Genomic DNA, 15,653 nt, shown 5'->3' with positions numbered 1-15,653 from the left:
CCCGTTGCAATGTATTCTTAATCTGGGTCATATAAACATGCATGCATGCATGTTGGTGCGTGGGTTGTTTGAAATATTAGTAGGAGAGATCCCACCCCATTTTCCAACAAGGGAACCCTTAAAGAGCTGGAAACACAAAGTCAATTCGGAGATGTATTTCAAAGTCATTATTTAATAAGTCAATGTACAAAAATATGAGCGCTGATACAGCAGGCGCAGCGATGTGGGACGTGTACTTGACACGGTAGCAGTAAAAATGAGGAGCATTGGTGCAACATGGTTGTGCTTGTAAATTTGAGAAGAACGCTTTACGGCATGTAAACGAATTCGTATTTCTGTCAGAACCCATCAAAATTCAGGGAGGCAGATGCAACACGAGTTCCTTATCGAAGGAAAGACCGGATCAACTTTTGGTATGTGAAAGGTTTTTGTTTGGTTTAACAAGACACTTTTTGGTCATTTTTCATGGCTACAATTGCAGCTTAAGACTACAAACATTCAGTTGTTACTGGTCCGAAGACAAAGCATAGTTGAACCCTGCATTGATCACCAGTGCGAGCATGTAAATAAGGGCTCTGTGACAGTTATTAAGTTTAAGGAGGACCAAAGGGTGTAAGAGATCGTAAAAAGCACCAGAGGTTTTGGTTAAAAGAGGGGCTAAAGAGGTTTGGGGTACTGATGCAAGTGCTGCTCGCTGCAGACAACAGGTTTAGCTCCATCTCTCTGAAGTTGGAGTTAGGATGGTGGCATGGCTGGACCTGGAGATGGAGTTGGACCAAGCCAGTGGCTCTGCAGTGAGCGCCCTTTCCACTGGCGGCTCAGTGACTTTACAGGATCTGTCGAGGTCTTCCGTAGCTCATGCCCTCCTGACTGGCTCCCTTATTGGAGCCCATCTGTAAGCCAATCACATTTTTGCCAGCCTTCATCTGCTCATCGCTGAAGTCTCGCTTGTTCTCCTGTGCCTTCCTGCAATGCAACATTGAAAATTGTCACAAAAAGGTGCCGGAGTCATTGTGTTAACAGGGCTCCGTTTAATTTTAGAGGACTCACTTGAAGAACCAGTTGGGGTCTCCCTTGTATGTGCCTTCATCCTTGGTAACGGCCAAGCTTCCCAAAGCTGACAGGGTCCTCTGCACCGCTGCCAAGTCCTTACCTGTCCCAACACACCATATTAACAACAGCACCAGTCAAAATATCAAATATCAATCTCTGAAAACTAAAACCAATATGTGGAAACAACTAAAACCTGCTGTTCCTCTAATGACCACCTCCTCTAATGGCAACACTCTGAAAATAACACGTGGTGACCACATTCATTAACAAAAAAAAAAACATCTATGGTTGCACCATACAATCCAAGTGCCTAAACCCTCCACTATTAAACAATCCTGAGAGCATGAAACCTGTCTGACCTTCCCAAAGGTCCACGGTCTGGAACATGTCGGTCTTCGTGACGCCGTATTTCTCGGCAGCGTTGAGAAACTGGGAGATCTGTTCCATCTGCTTGAAGGCCATGGGCGAGCTCTGAATCTTCTTCACAGGCTTCTCGCCGGCAAACAGACTGTTAATGAGCTCGCTCAAGACCTGGAGAGAAAAAAATGAAACCAAAAAGGAGAGTAGAAAAGGGAGGGCAGTTAAAGGGAAGAAGAAAGGAAGGAGAAGCACAAATAAAAGATTTTTATCTTAAAGCAATTTCTATTAGAAAACATCCGGGCAGCTTGTGCACTCACACATCCGTCCTTGAGCCAAGCCTGGAAGCCCTGTTTGCCGGGCTCTGGCTTCCCCACACCAGATCCACACTGACGGCTGATCCACTCCACCAGGATCTGCTCCAGGTCTGGGTCGTACTTGCTGTCGATCTTGTCCTGGACCTGCCGACTCAGGCCGTAGGATGGACCTTTGTTAGCCATGCCGGCACCCTGGGGCAGGCGAGAGAAGTGAAGTGAAGGATGGAAATGAACGAGAAATACATGCCTTCAAAGAAAAAGGGCTAAAAGTTATGATCCCTTGATGTCACGTAATGATGGGGATTTCAGTCTCTCTGATCTTAGTCTTACCTGTGATCTCTTTTTATCAAATATTGTCACTTCTATCTTTGTCTTGCATATACGTTTATACCTATTCCATTCATAGTTGCTTTTAGCAGCTCACATGTTTGCACTGCAGTATCATTTAGGTTGAGTCTAAAGCATATGCAGAAACATGCATAGTTGTGCAAAGAATTTAAATAAAGCCACATTTACTCGGGAACACGCATACACCTCCTCCTGACTATATGCTGTAATCATGATACACCAGTACAAACATTAACACCATGCATGTCAGAAGCGTGTATAGAAGCGTAAATGCTCAGCATTCAGTACAATTATAAACCTTCCCAGGAGCACCAGCAGTAACAGTGCTGCGTCTCCCAGTGCAAACCATTCAGCCCCGTCAGGATGGACGGTGTGCAGAGGGAGCTCGCTATCAGCCAGCTGATTTTTGCATATGTTCCTCTGTAATGCCAGCACACACACACACACTCTTTCTTCCTCCCTCTCTCTTTTTTTTTGGGTTTTGCTTTGCACCAACGCACAAACACACATACAGCCAGCACTTGTTTTTTTTTGTTTTTTTTTCTCCATTTTATGCTTCTGTATTGCCTTTGGGCCAACAGCCAATGAGTGCAAATGAGTGCAAAAACTCATATCAAAGTGCTGTCTGCACCATCCAACCTTTGTTGCCATCTTGATGTCAGGTCACGTCAACTTCCCTGTTCCTGGAGAGGTTTAAAGTCGAAACATTGAAAAGGTTAAACTTCTCCTCTGGCTGGAGTAGCGACTCGTTCTGGCACAGGGTGAGGAATGCTGTTGTTCTGTTTTTACACAATGCACAAGTTTTTCTGATTGGATTCTTTCCACTGTAGCAGAGGCCTGTAGGGGCACTGACAGAAGATAAAGTTGGGACTTTTTTTCTTAAAACGTTCCTTTCTTTCACATTCCTCTTATTTTCATTTGCTCATTTATTCTTTCTCACTCAATGATTTGTGAGGCATGGAAACCTGTGATGGAAACAACGTGCAAACACAATACTGGCACATTCCCACTTTGGAATATTCAACCTACTTTTAGCTCCATGTTTTTGTTTTTTCAGTTTTAATTTCACCCGTCTCCTACTCGTTGCTGGATATGCAGCTGATGAGTGAGCCAGTGTAGCTGTGTTTATGTAAATTGCAGATTATAGGCTGTACTTTATGGATTTTTACATTACATTTCAATGTAATTACTTATTTAGTTTAGTTTGGTAAAGGGATAAAAGACATGTGGATTTTTTTGGTGTCGTGGATATGATAAATAAAACCATTGTACCATTGTACGAGTACATATCCCCCATGTCTGCGTATTAGAGGCTGAATGCCAAAGAAGTGAATGGCTCCCAGCCCAGAACGTCCAGAGCTCGTTACCTCCAGCCCAGTTTCATATTCTCTGCATACTCTGTGGTGCTTTTCCAGACCACAGGAAACCAAACACACATGCTGGGGAGCACGCTCACTTACTTACAACCACAAGTTCAGATATTATATCTCTTCCACACACACACACACACACACACACACACACACACACACACACACACACACACACACACACACACCTCTCATTATTCCGCCTGACATTTGCCATTATATAATTATTATTTCAAAGCAATGTGTCTCTGGTATAATTTCAATCTGTCCTTTTTTTTCTCTTTTTAAACACTGGCCCTCCTGAAACACTCTGTGGGCTTTGACCACGAATCCTTCACGCTACACTTTTTTTAAATAGGAAAAGTAATAGACGGCATCTTTACCACACTGTGCACTCAGTGCCTTCTCCCACCACGAAGAGGAGAAAGTGTGCACTGCATAACAACCAAACAAAGCTTATATAATCTTTTTTTTTGGAGGTTAAGTAAATCCATTAAGGCCTAGTCTCTATTTCTGGTATTTATGTGCGTCCAGGGGCCTGATGTTGTGTTTGGGACCCGGCCCAGGTCCAATAAATATCTGCTAAACAAGCTTCTGTGCTGTCTGGCTGCTTCTGCTTAATTCTGCTGCATGGGGAGCTTTTCATTTATAGCGACTTCTAATGCTTTGTACTGTAGAAAGAAAAGGATGGAGATTTTTGTGTATGAGCAATATGGCAGTATGAACATTTAAAAAAAAAAAAAAAAAAATCACCAAAGATGGCCAAAACCACAGATTTGAAGTAAAGGCGAGCCTCAAATACCTCTTCTCAAAACTCCCAAAGAGCTCTATCCCACAGTCATGACTTCATCACCTCAGTCCATTCATCTCTCCCTCTCCTGTGTTTTCCCCCGTCTGTTTCTCTATCACCATGGCAAATGTGCCTAATGCCAGAACAGGAAACCAGTTTGAGGGCTGTGGCAACTGCGGCAGCCCGAGGGGACGTGGCATCGGACAGCCTCGCCTCCTCTACAGTTAACCAGCTAACCGCCATCTAATGATTTGTATGAATAAGCTGTGGGGTGCTTGTGGAAGCGGCGCACGCTCTATCCTTTTGTTTCTCAGCTTTTTAGAGAGTCAGGATTTGGCGTAAATCTGCTGAACTTTGTCAGCTGAGTCATCTGGCTGAAGGATGCCATCCCAGCTTGGTGATGTGCTGGTTTTATTTTATTTTTCCAGTTTATTCCAGGGGCACAGAAAAGTTTACTCCGACCTGCCACTTTCTGAAAGCCCTTTGCAGTTCTGATCATTCTGACAAACTTTACAACAGTTGTACATGTGAGCTGATGTACTTCTAGTGACTGTGTCATGTGAGCACTGCTGTCCGGCTCACAGCAACTATGCACTCTTACAAAGACGTGATCAGTCCCTGGCTTCTATAAACCTCTGCTGTGTTTATGTACTGCTCCTGGATTGGCAGCACAGATAGTGTTATCTCCTCCTGTTGCTGCTGTTCAGAAACTCAGCTACCCACTAATACTCCTTCCCCTCCTTCTTCCCACTGCTACTGCTGGCTGGCTTTACTGGAATCACTGGGTGTGCTGCCATCTTTGATGATTTGCTCATTATCTTCTCTCCAAACGCTGCTCCACATCAGGCAGCAGCTTCATAATGTATTCATAAAGACAGATGGAAACTTTGGACAGCTCTGTATCCTCATTATATAAGTGGCTGTAACTGTCTGCTCTGTAACTCATTACGCCTCAGAAGCTCATGTATGGCAGTGGATCATTTGCTTGTACAAATAAAACTATGCAGATGTGGAGATATATGAAATGCTGTCTGGCTTTTATGTCCTTTCAGTTTAAGGGAAATATATATATATATATATATATATATATATATATATATATATATATATATATATATATATATATATATACATATATATATATATATATATATATATATATATATATCAGCCCTCAAATAAGATATGCACCGCATTACAGTTAAACGGTGAGTTTATTTGCACAAAGTTTTAAGGTATGTATATAAAACGGTACAACCAGGCTTCCCGTACAGCAGTTTTTAATCAGAGAATGAAGATTATAAGCAGCTGTACTCAATCACGTGCAGATATTTGCAAACTTTTATTCAGTCAAATGCGCAAAAATCTTTAGTAAACCCGATAGTCTCTGCATACGTCGTAAACCATTGGTGCATATGGATGTTTGAGCTCCCATCTGCTCCTGGATTTTTCATGCAAACAGCCCCTTTGACCTCCGAAGGATGAAATTAGTCATATTCTGTATGTATTCCTTTTGATATGAATTTAACACCCCGCATCTGACCATCATCAACCAGACAACCATCACTTCCAGGAGTTTTACAAGGGAAAAAAGACAAGCATACTCACTGTGTGAAGCAATAGGTGAGTTCTCCGCTGGTGAAGGCGTGAGTGTGGATGCTTGACTGAGTGTTTGTATATGCTTGGCAAGGGACCTCCCTCTCAAAAATGCCGGCTTAAAAGGAGCAGATGAGGCCAGATGACTTCACTCCTCTACTGAGAGAGTGAGAGAGGGCGGAGGAAGGAGGGAGCAACGAAAGCCAAGAATGAGGGCGAGTGAGAGGGAAAAAAAGGAAACTTCATCCTTAAAAGGGCATGGCCTTTCAGCAGCTCCCTCTCCCTCTGCCTGTTGCGTCTCTTCCTCTCACGTCTAGTCAGAACGCCCAGCCTTATTTGGGTACGGCTGTTCCACGCAGAGAGGAGAGAGACGGCAGCATTGGTTTGGTCGGCGAGAATTCCCCAAATAGTTTCGCCGCATTGCGCTTCGTTCAAAGTGGCATCAAGAAAAAAAAAAGTGACAGCAAGATGGCGGAGGGAGAGGCTGGAGGGAAGCGGGGAGGAAGGGTGATGGGATGGAGGTGGAAAGAAAAGAGAGGAAGTGACAATTGGTTGTGGGGGAAATAACTAAAGTATTGTTCTATACTACTGTAGGGACTGAGCAGTGTCAAAAGTGACTATTTCCACATTTGTGTACACTGAGGAGGGAAGGAGGAGAGGAGAGATAAACAGGATGGGAGTAAGAGAAAGTCATCAAACTTTGAGACAGAAAGCTCCATGTAAGTCCAGGGTGCGTGCATGGATCCCACCGCAAACATTCATGACATTTCCATCACCTCCTTTCCAGTACAAGCACATTTCAGCACGATGCTCCTGTGTGCATATGAGAATTCAAACGTATAGTTACAAACTCTCTGTGAAGCTGGACAGATCACAGAGCGAGAAGCTAGTTCAGACCACTCCTACATAAAACAAAGCATCTATTCATACTGACAATGACAAAGTTACACTCTTAAACTGCATTTAATAAACTCTGCCAGCTGTCATACATTATGTTTTGTCCACATACCTGATAGAAGTAATGAATCGCTTTGCGTCGCAATCACTTTGTCGTGTCACAAAACATCTGTCTTATGATCATTGGTTTCCATCTTTAGCACTCTAATATTCAAGTTACATGACATTGATCTTCTCCTTTAATCCTGCTTCCATAAGCTGTAAAAATAAAAGGAGAGCCAGATGTTTCTGTGTGCTTCATCGAGTGTTTTATTGGGTGACTATGAGATATGAGGTATGTTAGTCTTTGATAGATGAAGACGTAAAATGGCAAAATAAAAACGAATCAAACACAGAAAAGAAATGCACAACAACGTCTCATATGTGCTTCTTTGCACGTGTCAACAGTGTAGGAATAAATCTTCCACACATGGCTGTGCGGTTGGTACTGGTGGTTTTTGTGCTTCGTGCTCAGTGTTGCAGAGTAATCACATTACAGTTACTAAGCTAGCAGTCATATTATTAAGGCTTGATAGAAATCTAAAAAATGTGCAGGAAAACAGCTAAAATCGCAAACAGTTTCCAGGCCAGAAACAACTGCTGACAACAGGACAGCTACTGCTAGCATGCATCTGCAAATACAGCATGCTAACACATAGCTAGCAGCTTGTGGTTTTCGCCTTTGCTCACACTCGAGCACAAAAATCTTTCTCTTAAAAAAGAGTGCTATGTAAGTGTAAGCATCACCCTTTGAAAATGTACCAACTCATGTGTATTTTTTTACATATCTAGTAATATGTTTGTATAAATGACTTTTCATTGAGTAATACTCCCTGTACCAAACCCCAGCCCCAGTAGTACTTGGCGCCATCCCAGTAGGTAGTGCCCAGTTCCTTAAAAGGACGACTTGAAGCTGATTCCAAAAGTGAGTCAGTTCCCATACACCCCAAAGTAAGACGCTAAGCTGCAGCAGAAATAAATACTTGTGCTAAATTTTGCATCCTAACCCTTCAGGGTGTGGATTTTTTCTTTATATGTTACCTGTTTAAATAGAGTTTTAAAGTTGTGTGTTATCAGACTTGAGCATGCTTTAAATGATGGGGTCCCGACTTAGCCTCTTGCTGTCTGCAGGGAGTCAACTCAGCGTGACTGGTATCGCCAACGTGTTTGTAGTGATAATCAGAGACAGGCTGATGGGGGGAGGTTTGGGTTGTTTTGCATATTTTGTTTTTCTTTCTAAGAACTATAAGTGAGATCATATATCATTTATACAATTTCCTCCAACCTCCAATCTGCAGTAAGTTGGGATCTTCTCTCACTTTAACGACTAAAAATAAAGTGCTCTGCTACCGCAAAGAGTACAGTTCTGTACATTAGTGAATGAAATACTCAGATGCAATTGAATGCAGACTTTCAGCCTTATTTTAGCAGGTTGAACAAAAAGTTTACATAAAAATGCTAGAGGAAAATGCTTTTTTAACACGATCCCTTCATTTCAAGGGATCTAAAATAATTGGACAAATGAAATAACCGAAGATAAAATGTTCAATACTGTTGTTATGCTTCTTCGAAAACCCTTTGCTGGCAATGACAGCCTAAAGTCTTGAACTCATTGACATCACCAGATGCTGGGTTTCCTCCTTTTTAATGCTTGCCAGGCCTTTACTGCAGAGGCTTTCAGTTGCTGTTTGTTTGTGAGCCTTGCTGATGATGATCTTGATTTCATCTGTCCAGTGAATGTTTCCCAGAACTGTGCTGGCTTTTTTAGATGTCTTTTAGCAAACTCCAATCTAGCCTTTGTATTCTTGAGGCTTATGAGTGTCTTGCACCTTGCAGTGAACCCTCTGTATTTACTTTCAAGCTGTCTTCTCTTTATGGTAGACTTGGTTATCTATATGCCTACCTCCTGGAGAGTGTTGTTCACTTGGTTGCATGTTGTTAAGGGGTTTCTCATCACCAAAGAAATGACTCTGTGATCATCCACCAATCACAAAACTGTAGACTTTGCCACTCCTTTTTTCAGTTTTCACAGCTCAAGGATTAAGGATAGCTTGTTTCACCTGCATCGAGAGCTCCTTTGAACGTATGCTGTCGGTTCACAGCAAAATCTTCCAAATGCAAGCACCACACCTCAAATCAACTCCAGGCCTTTTATCTACCTAATTGAAAGCTTTAACTTTGCCTTTGTTGGCATCTTTAAAATATCTTTTTAAAAATCTGTCAGTTTCATTAAGTTTGTTGTTATCGGCATTTTTGTTGTGGTCCCCGTCGTTTTACTTTGATAAACTTTGTGTATTCACTCACAGTGAAAACCTTCCACAGTAAAGACAGATTCAGGGGAGCATTTTAATCCAGTATCACATAGCTTGTACTGTTGTGGTGCGAGAAATTCCAGTATTTTATTTGAGTGTCTCTAATTAGCACTTTTCTAAACAAGCTAGCTAGCATTAGTGATCCATCCTCTTGTGTTAGTGTGTTCATCGCAAGGTCTAAAAACCAGTAACAACACCCACTTCAGAGTCTGCAAACAATTTAGATAAAATGTGTGTCATTAGGAGCAGCTGCTTGTTCAGTCTGGCTTAAATATTCACCATTATCAGGAATTTAATATGCCATGAGTGAGCCTGTTATCTCTGTTTCTGTGGTCAGAAATGAACTTTGACCTTAGTTTGATAATAGAATGAAACTGTTCTCATTCCCAACGCATAACATACCGATGATTTGTCACGTCCCGAGGCATCACATAGGAACGTGAAAGGTAACCTTCTGCATCCATATGGATTGTGGATGGAGTCCAATAGAATGATGCTCCTGGCAGTAACACACGTTCCAGCCTTGGATTCCAGCCTTGACCCTAACCATAACCTTATCCCTAACCTCAATCGTATTAGATTGTGTTTTCCAAAGTGATTCATGATGAGAAAGTAAAATAAATGTACATGTGTAGATTCATTCCAAATAGTTCTCATGTTTCTGAACGAGTAACATACCAACGATTTGTCACATAGTGTCAGTATGTTATGCTTTGGGATGAGAATGTGTTGATAGAATAACGGATCTGGATCCTGATGCAAACAGGCAACACTTAACATGTTGTGTGTCTTGCACTGAGTACAAACTGAAGAAAACAAGAGGCTAGCTGTTCGTGTTTTACCAGTCTTTGTGCTAAGTTAAACTCCTCTGAGAAGTAGCTACATATTAAACAATTAATCATATATTCACAAGTTTACAGCTTTTCACAGCAATAAAAACCTCTCTCATGGTTATTGGTATTATTAGATGAACAATTAAGTAACATAAAAGTTCCAGTTGTAAGCCTTTGATTTACTACAGCAGCATTTCTTTCATGTGTAGGATAAGAAATGCTCTTTTTGCACCTTTTTTCTCATATTCAGATATCTCTTGAACTAAATGTATAGTTTGGAGGACTTCCCTTTTCTAAGCTCAAACTGGGCTGTATGTGGTCCATGATGTAAAATGAGTTTGACATCCCAGCTTTAAAGTAACAACATGGACCCACCAGCCTGTGCTTCTGGCTTCTACACAGAAGCTTCCTATTGGAATGACTGGTATGTCCAATTTCTCACAGCATGTGCGTGCATGTGTGTGTAATCTGCTCCTACATCATGTGTTTGTTTAACTGAAGGTGGGTCGTGGCCAGATGCCATCAGCAGTAGCAGCAGCATTGTTATGATCCACTGTCATCCTTCCTAATTTTTTAGAAAAACCTCTCACTGCTTTTTCCATTCATGGATGTTGCCTATGTGAGTGTGTACGAGTTCTGAAATTAAACACACGCCATCACTGTCAACTAAGCTTTTATTATGTCATAACCCAAAAATTTCACACTTTATCTTTATACAGACAGACTTTGTATAATTTATTGACACAGATTTAGATCTTAATCATGGAAATAACTTTGAAGAAGTGATTTTCTTGTTTTTCTTCTAACTATGCACAAACTGTGTTTCTTGGCATATTATGTGATAGCAACAAACATCTTTGTAGTTTTTTGTTTAAATCTAATGCAGGGGCTCTTAAACAATGGGACCTGCCCCACAATAAATCACAAACCTATATCTGGTGGGTGAACACTAGTATTTTGATTTCAATCCATTTAAGGTCCTGGAATGAGAAAGATGAAGTGACCTGGCTCTCCAGGTGGTGTATTAGGCAGCAATGTAGGGGTACAGGATGTAACCAGTGAAGACATTGTACTGAAGATTTGTACAGAGTTTCCTCCCAGACGTCAGGTCAAGGTAGACCTGATCGCCCCTCTGCATTTCCAGTGCAACGACCTGAAAAACAGATGGTAAATTGTGTTTCTCACTGTTTCTCTCAAAAATGACACAGTCTCACATTTAGTAACTGTATTTGTAGCAACCAATTTACCTGCGTGGCGCTGTCCTCCGTATCCTCTCGATTATTCTCCCACACACTGGCTCCGCGCTTCCCATTCTTCATAAGCTGGACCTGCACAGAAAAGTAAGGTACAACTCATTTTGTTGTTGCTATACAGCGAGACCAGTCAAATGTTATCTGATATCAGAAATTTCAATCTGCTTTGTTTACTTTATGGTAGAGGCGCCCATTCTCTCCCACAGATGAGTAGGTTGTGAAAGAAAAGACGTAAACACCAGGAAAGGGGGCAGTGAAGATACCTGAAGAGACAGAGAGTGCAGAGTTAGTGAGTTAAACTCATAGGAGTCATAGGAGTTTAAGCCTTCTTTTTCTGTGTGTGTCTTACCCAAGGACGGGTTATATCCATTGCCACTGTTGAGAAGAACAGAGTTGAAGGGAACTGGAATATTAATATTGAATGGACCAAAGCAACGTTCTGTTGATCCAGGAACCATAAGGGCAATATTTGGGTCCATTGTGGCCTTGAAGGCAACCTTGATTTTATCTGACAGCGAGAAGGGAGAATTAATACTGAACAACAGAGGTCAATGGCCTCAAAACACTTTGAATTTAATAAACAAGGGTGTTCACCTGTGAGTGACTGTACTCTGCCTTTCAGTGTGCTGATGTCATGCCACAAAAAGGTCATCCTTTCTAAGATATCCTCTTCTAATTGGAGCATGTCCCTTGCTGCACAGCAGCAGCCGCGCTGTTGATTGAAAGTGCAATTGCAGTCCGATGTTTCACAAGTCAGAGCTCCCTTCCAGTTAACTGGAAAAAACAGAGGAACACCAAGAAGGGCAAACAGATATGGCTTCAGCCGTCAAACTAAAGTTACTAAACTTAATGTTATATAAGAGTTTGTCAACAAAATAAGGCCGGATAACATACGTGCTGCCTGTTTCAGCATTAAGATGGTGTCGGACTGGGCCTGCACTGGATTACAGAGAAACAGTGACCCCAACAGGAACAAAACTGGTAATACAACCATCTGAAAAAAACAAAAAGCAGAATCCAGTATTTTATCAGACTAGAGAGGCCAAGTACTCCTTTCTTATAGATAGTAAGCTAAACACTGCTGAGCTAATGCAAGCATTTTCAGGCCTATCAGCACTAATTCTCACACCTTTAACTGAGTAACTGAACTTTTTAACATAACTGCTGGAATTACCTAAAACTAGCTACCTACCTTACCATACAACAACTTAAGTATTGTGTGTAAAGTGAAGAAGCTCATGTTTACTCAGAAAATTCTACTTAGATTTTGCCAACCTTTAGCAGTGTATTTTTGATCTTCATTCTGAGGTGTGTTGTAAGGAGGAGTTAAATGCTTGAAGCCATTCCCACCAAACAACAATGGTAAGGACGAATGTGCTGCGTTACTTAAAAATGCTGGTTTCATCTCTTGCTAATTGAGTGTGTACAACATGGCTATTACTTTTCAGCCACATTTAGTGTTGTTTAGGCTTAGTTTTGACCTGCTCTGAGCTATGTTATCTGCCTAGCCAATTAAGCTAGCTGCTAGCAAGTAAAAATACCAAAACTTATGCTTTCCTCAGAAAAATCCCAATAAGCTAGTATATACCCAGCTTAAACTCTAAGAACATGATGTTTATGTCGGCTAGATGTCTACTTGGATTTTTAGCCCTCTGTGTATGGATTCTTATTTCTTAAGAATTTTTTTGTCATCTAGGCTAAGTCCAAGTTTCACATTAATATTTCAAAATTTTGACTTACACAGGCGTTACTCAAAATTTTTAGATGTTTCATAAATTTTAATTTCAAGATTGTCTCAAAAAAGTTCCACTTAACTCTGGCTGGCAAATTTTTTCAGTATTAGCTTTAAAATATGACTGACTTTGTAACTCATACCGACTTTTTGGACTGCTTTTTTAACCTAAATTAAAATGGGTAAAACTGAAATGTAGCAGAAAGCAGAGATAATGAATTTGACCTTGATAATATACATCAATCTGGTACCCGTGATACTCTTTATCAAGGCCATAAGTCAGTAGTTGAAAGCTAGAGTGTTAAGTATTTTGGTTATCTTACTGTAATCATCATAACATGTATATTAGTTAATGTCTGCATATAAACAATTTCCTTTTTCAGTCCCACATACAGCAGTATTTTTTTTTTAATTTTATATGTTTCAAATAAAGGTTAATTATATATCATCCCCCTGCGAAAGCAATGTAACGTTCTTCATTTGTATTTGTTTCACATTTCTATAATGTATATGTAAGGACTTAATCATAAAACTTACTGTTTTTCTGGTCCTCTTCTTGTTCTGAAAGACTGGGCCTGTGTCAGGTTCTTGTGAATTTAAGAAAGTTAATGGCGGAGGATGAATTCAGCTTCTTATTGTTACACTTTGGGTGATCCAGCCCATGAGGGTGCGAATGACAGTAGCTCCACCTTTTCACATGAACACACACACAAACACACAAGTAGACATTGGACAGCTAAGCACTAGCTATCCAATCCCTGCCACGGTGACAGCCTCAATTGCCTCTGTAATACAGTCCTGTAGATCATTTTCCTCTAGTTTAAAAGAACAAAAAGTGTTCTCACAGCACCTTTTAGCACTTATTGTGTGGACAGTAATACTCGTTTTTAGGACAGCAGTATCTGGTTGCCATTGTTCAAATGATGCCAGCTGCTCAAAAATGTAGATAGTTGTCAGGTCCCCGAGAATATAATAACACTGAGATAAGAAGACAAATGGAGCTGAGTTTTATCTGATTTAACAAAAACAATATACAGTATTGCTTTCCCACGATTGCTTTCTCTATAAGTATTGTTGGAAACTCAGATAGTGGTAGTAGCCCAGTTTATCATCGATATGAGATAAAATAAAAAAAAAAAAAGTGGGAAACACTTTAACCTGGTTCAGAGAATTGGCCTAATAAAGTCTTTTGTTGTGCAAGAATATGTTAGCTGACTGCACAATCGTCATAAGATATTGCATTCTGTTGAGGCCTATAATATGTGCCTAGATATGTCTATGTGTAGATAAGAAATCACGATTGCCATTATTTGGGAGTAGATTGATAACATAGACACTTCATTTGTTATCTCACTTAGAAACTTTGATCGTTTGAGTATGAAATTTTGCTTTACAGAGGTTAAACTCTGCTCTCCATGTGGTAGAATGGTGAAGTTGTTTCAAGTGAAATACTTGGAAAATAAATGAATGAACTGCACCAAAAACATTTGGTGCAGAAAATCATATTTTTTAACCAACCACCATTATTTATAGAAATATACAAACATAAGTGGTAGTACAGTGTATATAAGGCAAATCTGAGTTTTTACAAAGTATTGAGCTTGAAAATGAATATTTGGTTTGACCACCTACTCAATCGTTCTTATAATTTCTTTAAGCAGTCTTCAGGAAAAGTTCTCCAGACGTCTTGAAGGAAAATTCAAACCTTTAGATCTTGGCTTCTTTTCATTCGGTTCTCTGTCAAGATGATCCCACATTGCTTCAATAATGCTGAGTTCCAGGCCCTGGAGAGATCAATCCACTCTTTGTCTGTTATCCAAGTATTCTTTTACTGCATTGCCAATGTGAGTAGGGTTATTGTGGTAGGGTTGAACTAAGCATTTTCACCACCACCATCTTAGTGTTCGAAACTTGACATGATGAATAAGCAGTGGATCTGACTGCACTGAGGATATATCCCGGCTACTCTAATTGAACACAATTTATTAAAATAAATAATAGTTTTGATTCACTAGGACTTGAAACTAGCGACTGTGTCTATAAAATCATTTACAGAGAGTTTATTGAAAAAGGGTTCTAGGAGGCATTTTCTTAGACTTCTGTACACCCAAACTTCTATGTAACCAGCTGGCCACTAGTGACTACCTGACAAGATTTTGTATGGTAAATGGCCCAATTGTTAACCCATTGTTAGCTATAAAAATGAATTGCCCCATCATATGGGGAAGCAAATAGATAAATCTGTGTGTGCGCTTAATACAACATCATCCTTAGCATGAAGTTAACAAATAACGTGATTGTACCAAAGTGTATATATTGAAATCATAGTTGGATATTTTTTTACGCATAAAAGTTAAGCATTTAAAATTAAAATATTGGCCCCATTAACAAGGGTTTGCTGTACAGCAGATCCTCATTCACCTCTACTGTTTGTTATTAACCTGAAACCAGGTGTTTTGTTCAAAAAGACGTGGCCCTATTTGATAACAGGGTTTTTCATGTGTTGACAACCACATTTAAAAATGTCCGTACTCCTGGAAAAATGTATTATACACTCAACAAAAATATAAACGCAACACTTTTGTTACTGCTCCCATTCCCCATGGGATGGACGTAGAGACCTAAAATTCATTCCAGATACACAATATAACCATCCCTCCCAAACAGTGGTCACAAATCAGTCCAAATGTGTGGTAGTGGGCACATCTGCTATATTGAGATAATCCATCCCACCTCACAGGTGTGCCACATCAGGA

The 15,653-nt window shown here is 40.4% G+C and overlaps 2 protein-coding genes across 3 annotated transcripts; both read right to left on the bottom strand.

Moving 5' to 3' along the window:
• Nucleotides 1-144: 144 nt before the first annotated feature.
• tagln (transgelin) lies at nucleotides 145-6,003 on the bottom strand. 2 transcript variants are annotated; one of them, XM_086260886.1, is made up of 6 exons: nucleotides 5,844-5,988; nucleotides 2,715-2,758; nucleotides 1,731-1,919; nucleotides 1,413-1,584; nucleotides 1,051-1,153; nucleotides 145-966 (listed from the first exon to the last, which is right to left on the bottom strand). In XM_086260886.1, exons 2-6 carry the CDS (start codon nucleotides 2,724-2,726, stop codon nucleotides 828-830), a joined length of 615 nt encoding a protein of 204 aa, XP_086117012.1. In that variant the 5' UTR covers nucleotides 2,727-2,758; nucleotides 5,844-5,988; the 3' UTR covers nucleotides 145-827. The 2 variants fall into 2 exon arrangements, with proteins under 2 accessions (XP_086117012.1, XP_086117013.1); XM_086260887.1 differs by lacking the exon at nucleotides 2,715-2,758 and having other exon boundaries at nucleotides 5,844-6,003.
• A 4,565-nt stretch (nucleotides 6,004-10,568) lies between these two features.
• cbln18 (cerebellin 18) lies at nucleotides 10,569-13,561 on the bottom strand. The gene is made up of 7 exons (XM_086262768.1): nucleotides 13,435-13,561; nucleotides 12,060-12,159; nucleotides 11,760-11,939; nucleotides 11,515-11,673; nucleotides 11,340-11,428; nucleotides 11,160-11,240; nucleotides 10,569-11,065 (listed from the first exon to the last, which is right to left on the bottom strand). Exons 2-7 carry the CDS (start codon nucleotides 12,157-12,159, stop codon nucleotides 10,937-10,939), a joined length of 738 nt encoding a protein of 245 aa, XP_086118894.1. The 5' UTR covers nucleotides 13,435-13,561; the 3' UTR covers nucleotides 10,569-10,936.
• Between the last annotated feature and the right edge of the window lie 2,092 nt (nucleotides 13,562-15,653).

The sequence above is a fragment of the Aulonocara sp. 'chitande type north' Nkhata Bay genome, linkage group LG14 (genome assembly GCF_057382095.1).
Source record: "Aulonocara sp. 'chitande type north' Nkhata Bay isolate Kocher_YH1m ecotype deep benthic linkage group LG14, A_spYH_male_GT1.1, whole genome shotgun sequence".
NCBI classification, from domain to species: Eukaryota; Metazoa; Chordata; class Actinopteri; order Cichliformes; family Cichlidae; genus Aulonocara; species Aulonocara sp. 'chitande type north' Nkhata Bay.
The sequence above is the reverse complement of the archived record's forward strand: the minus strand, read 5'-3'. Positions and strand labels throughout refer to the sequence as shown.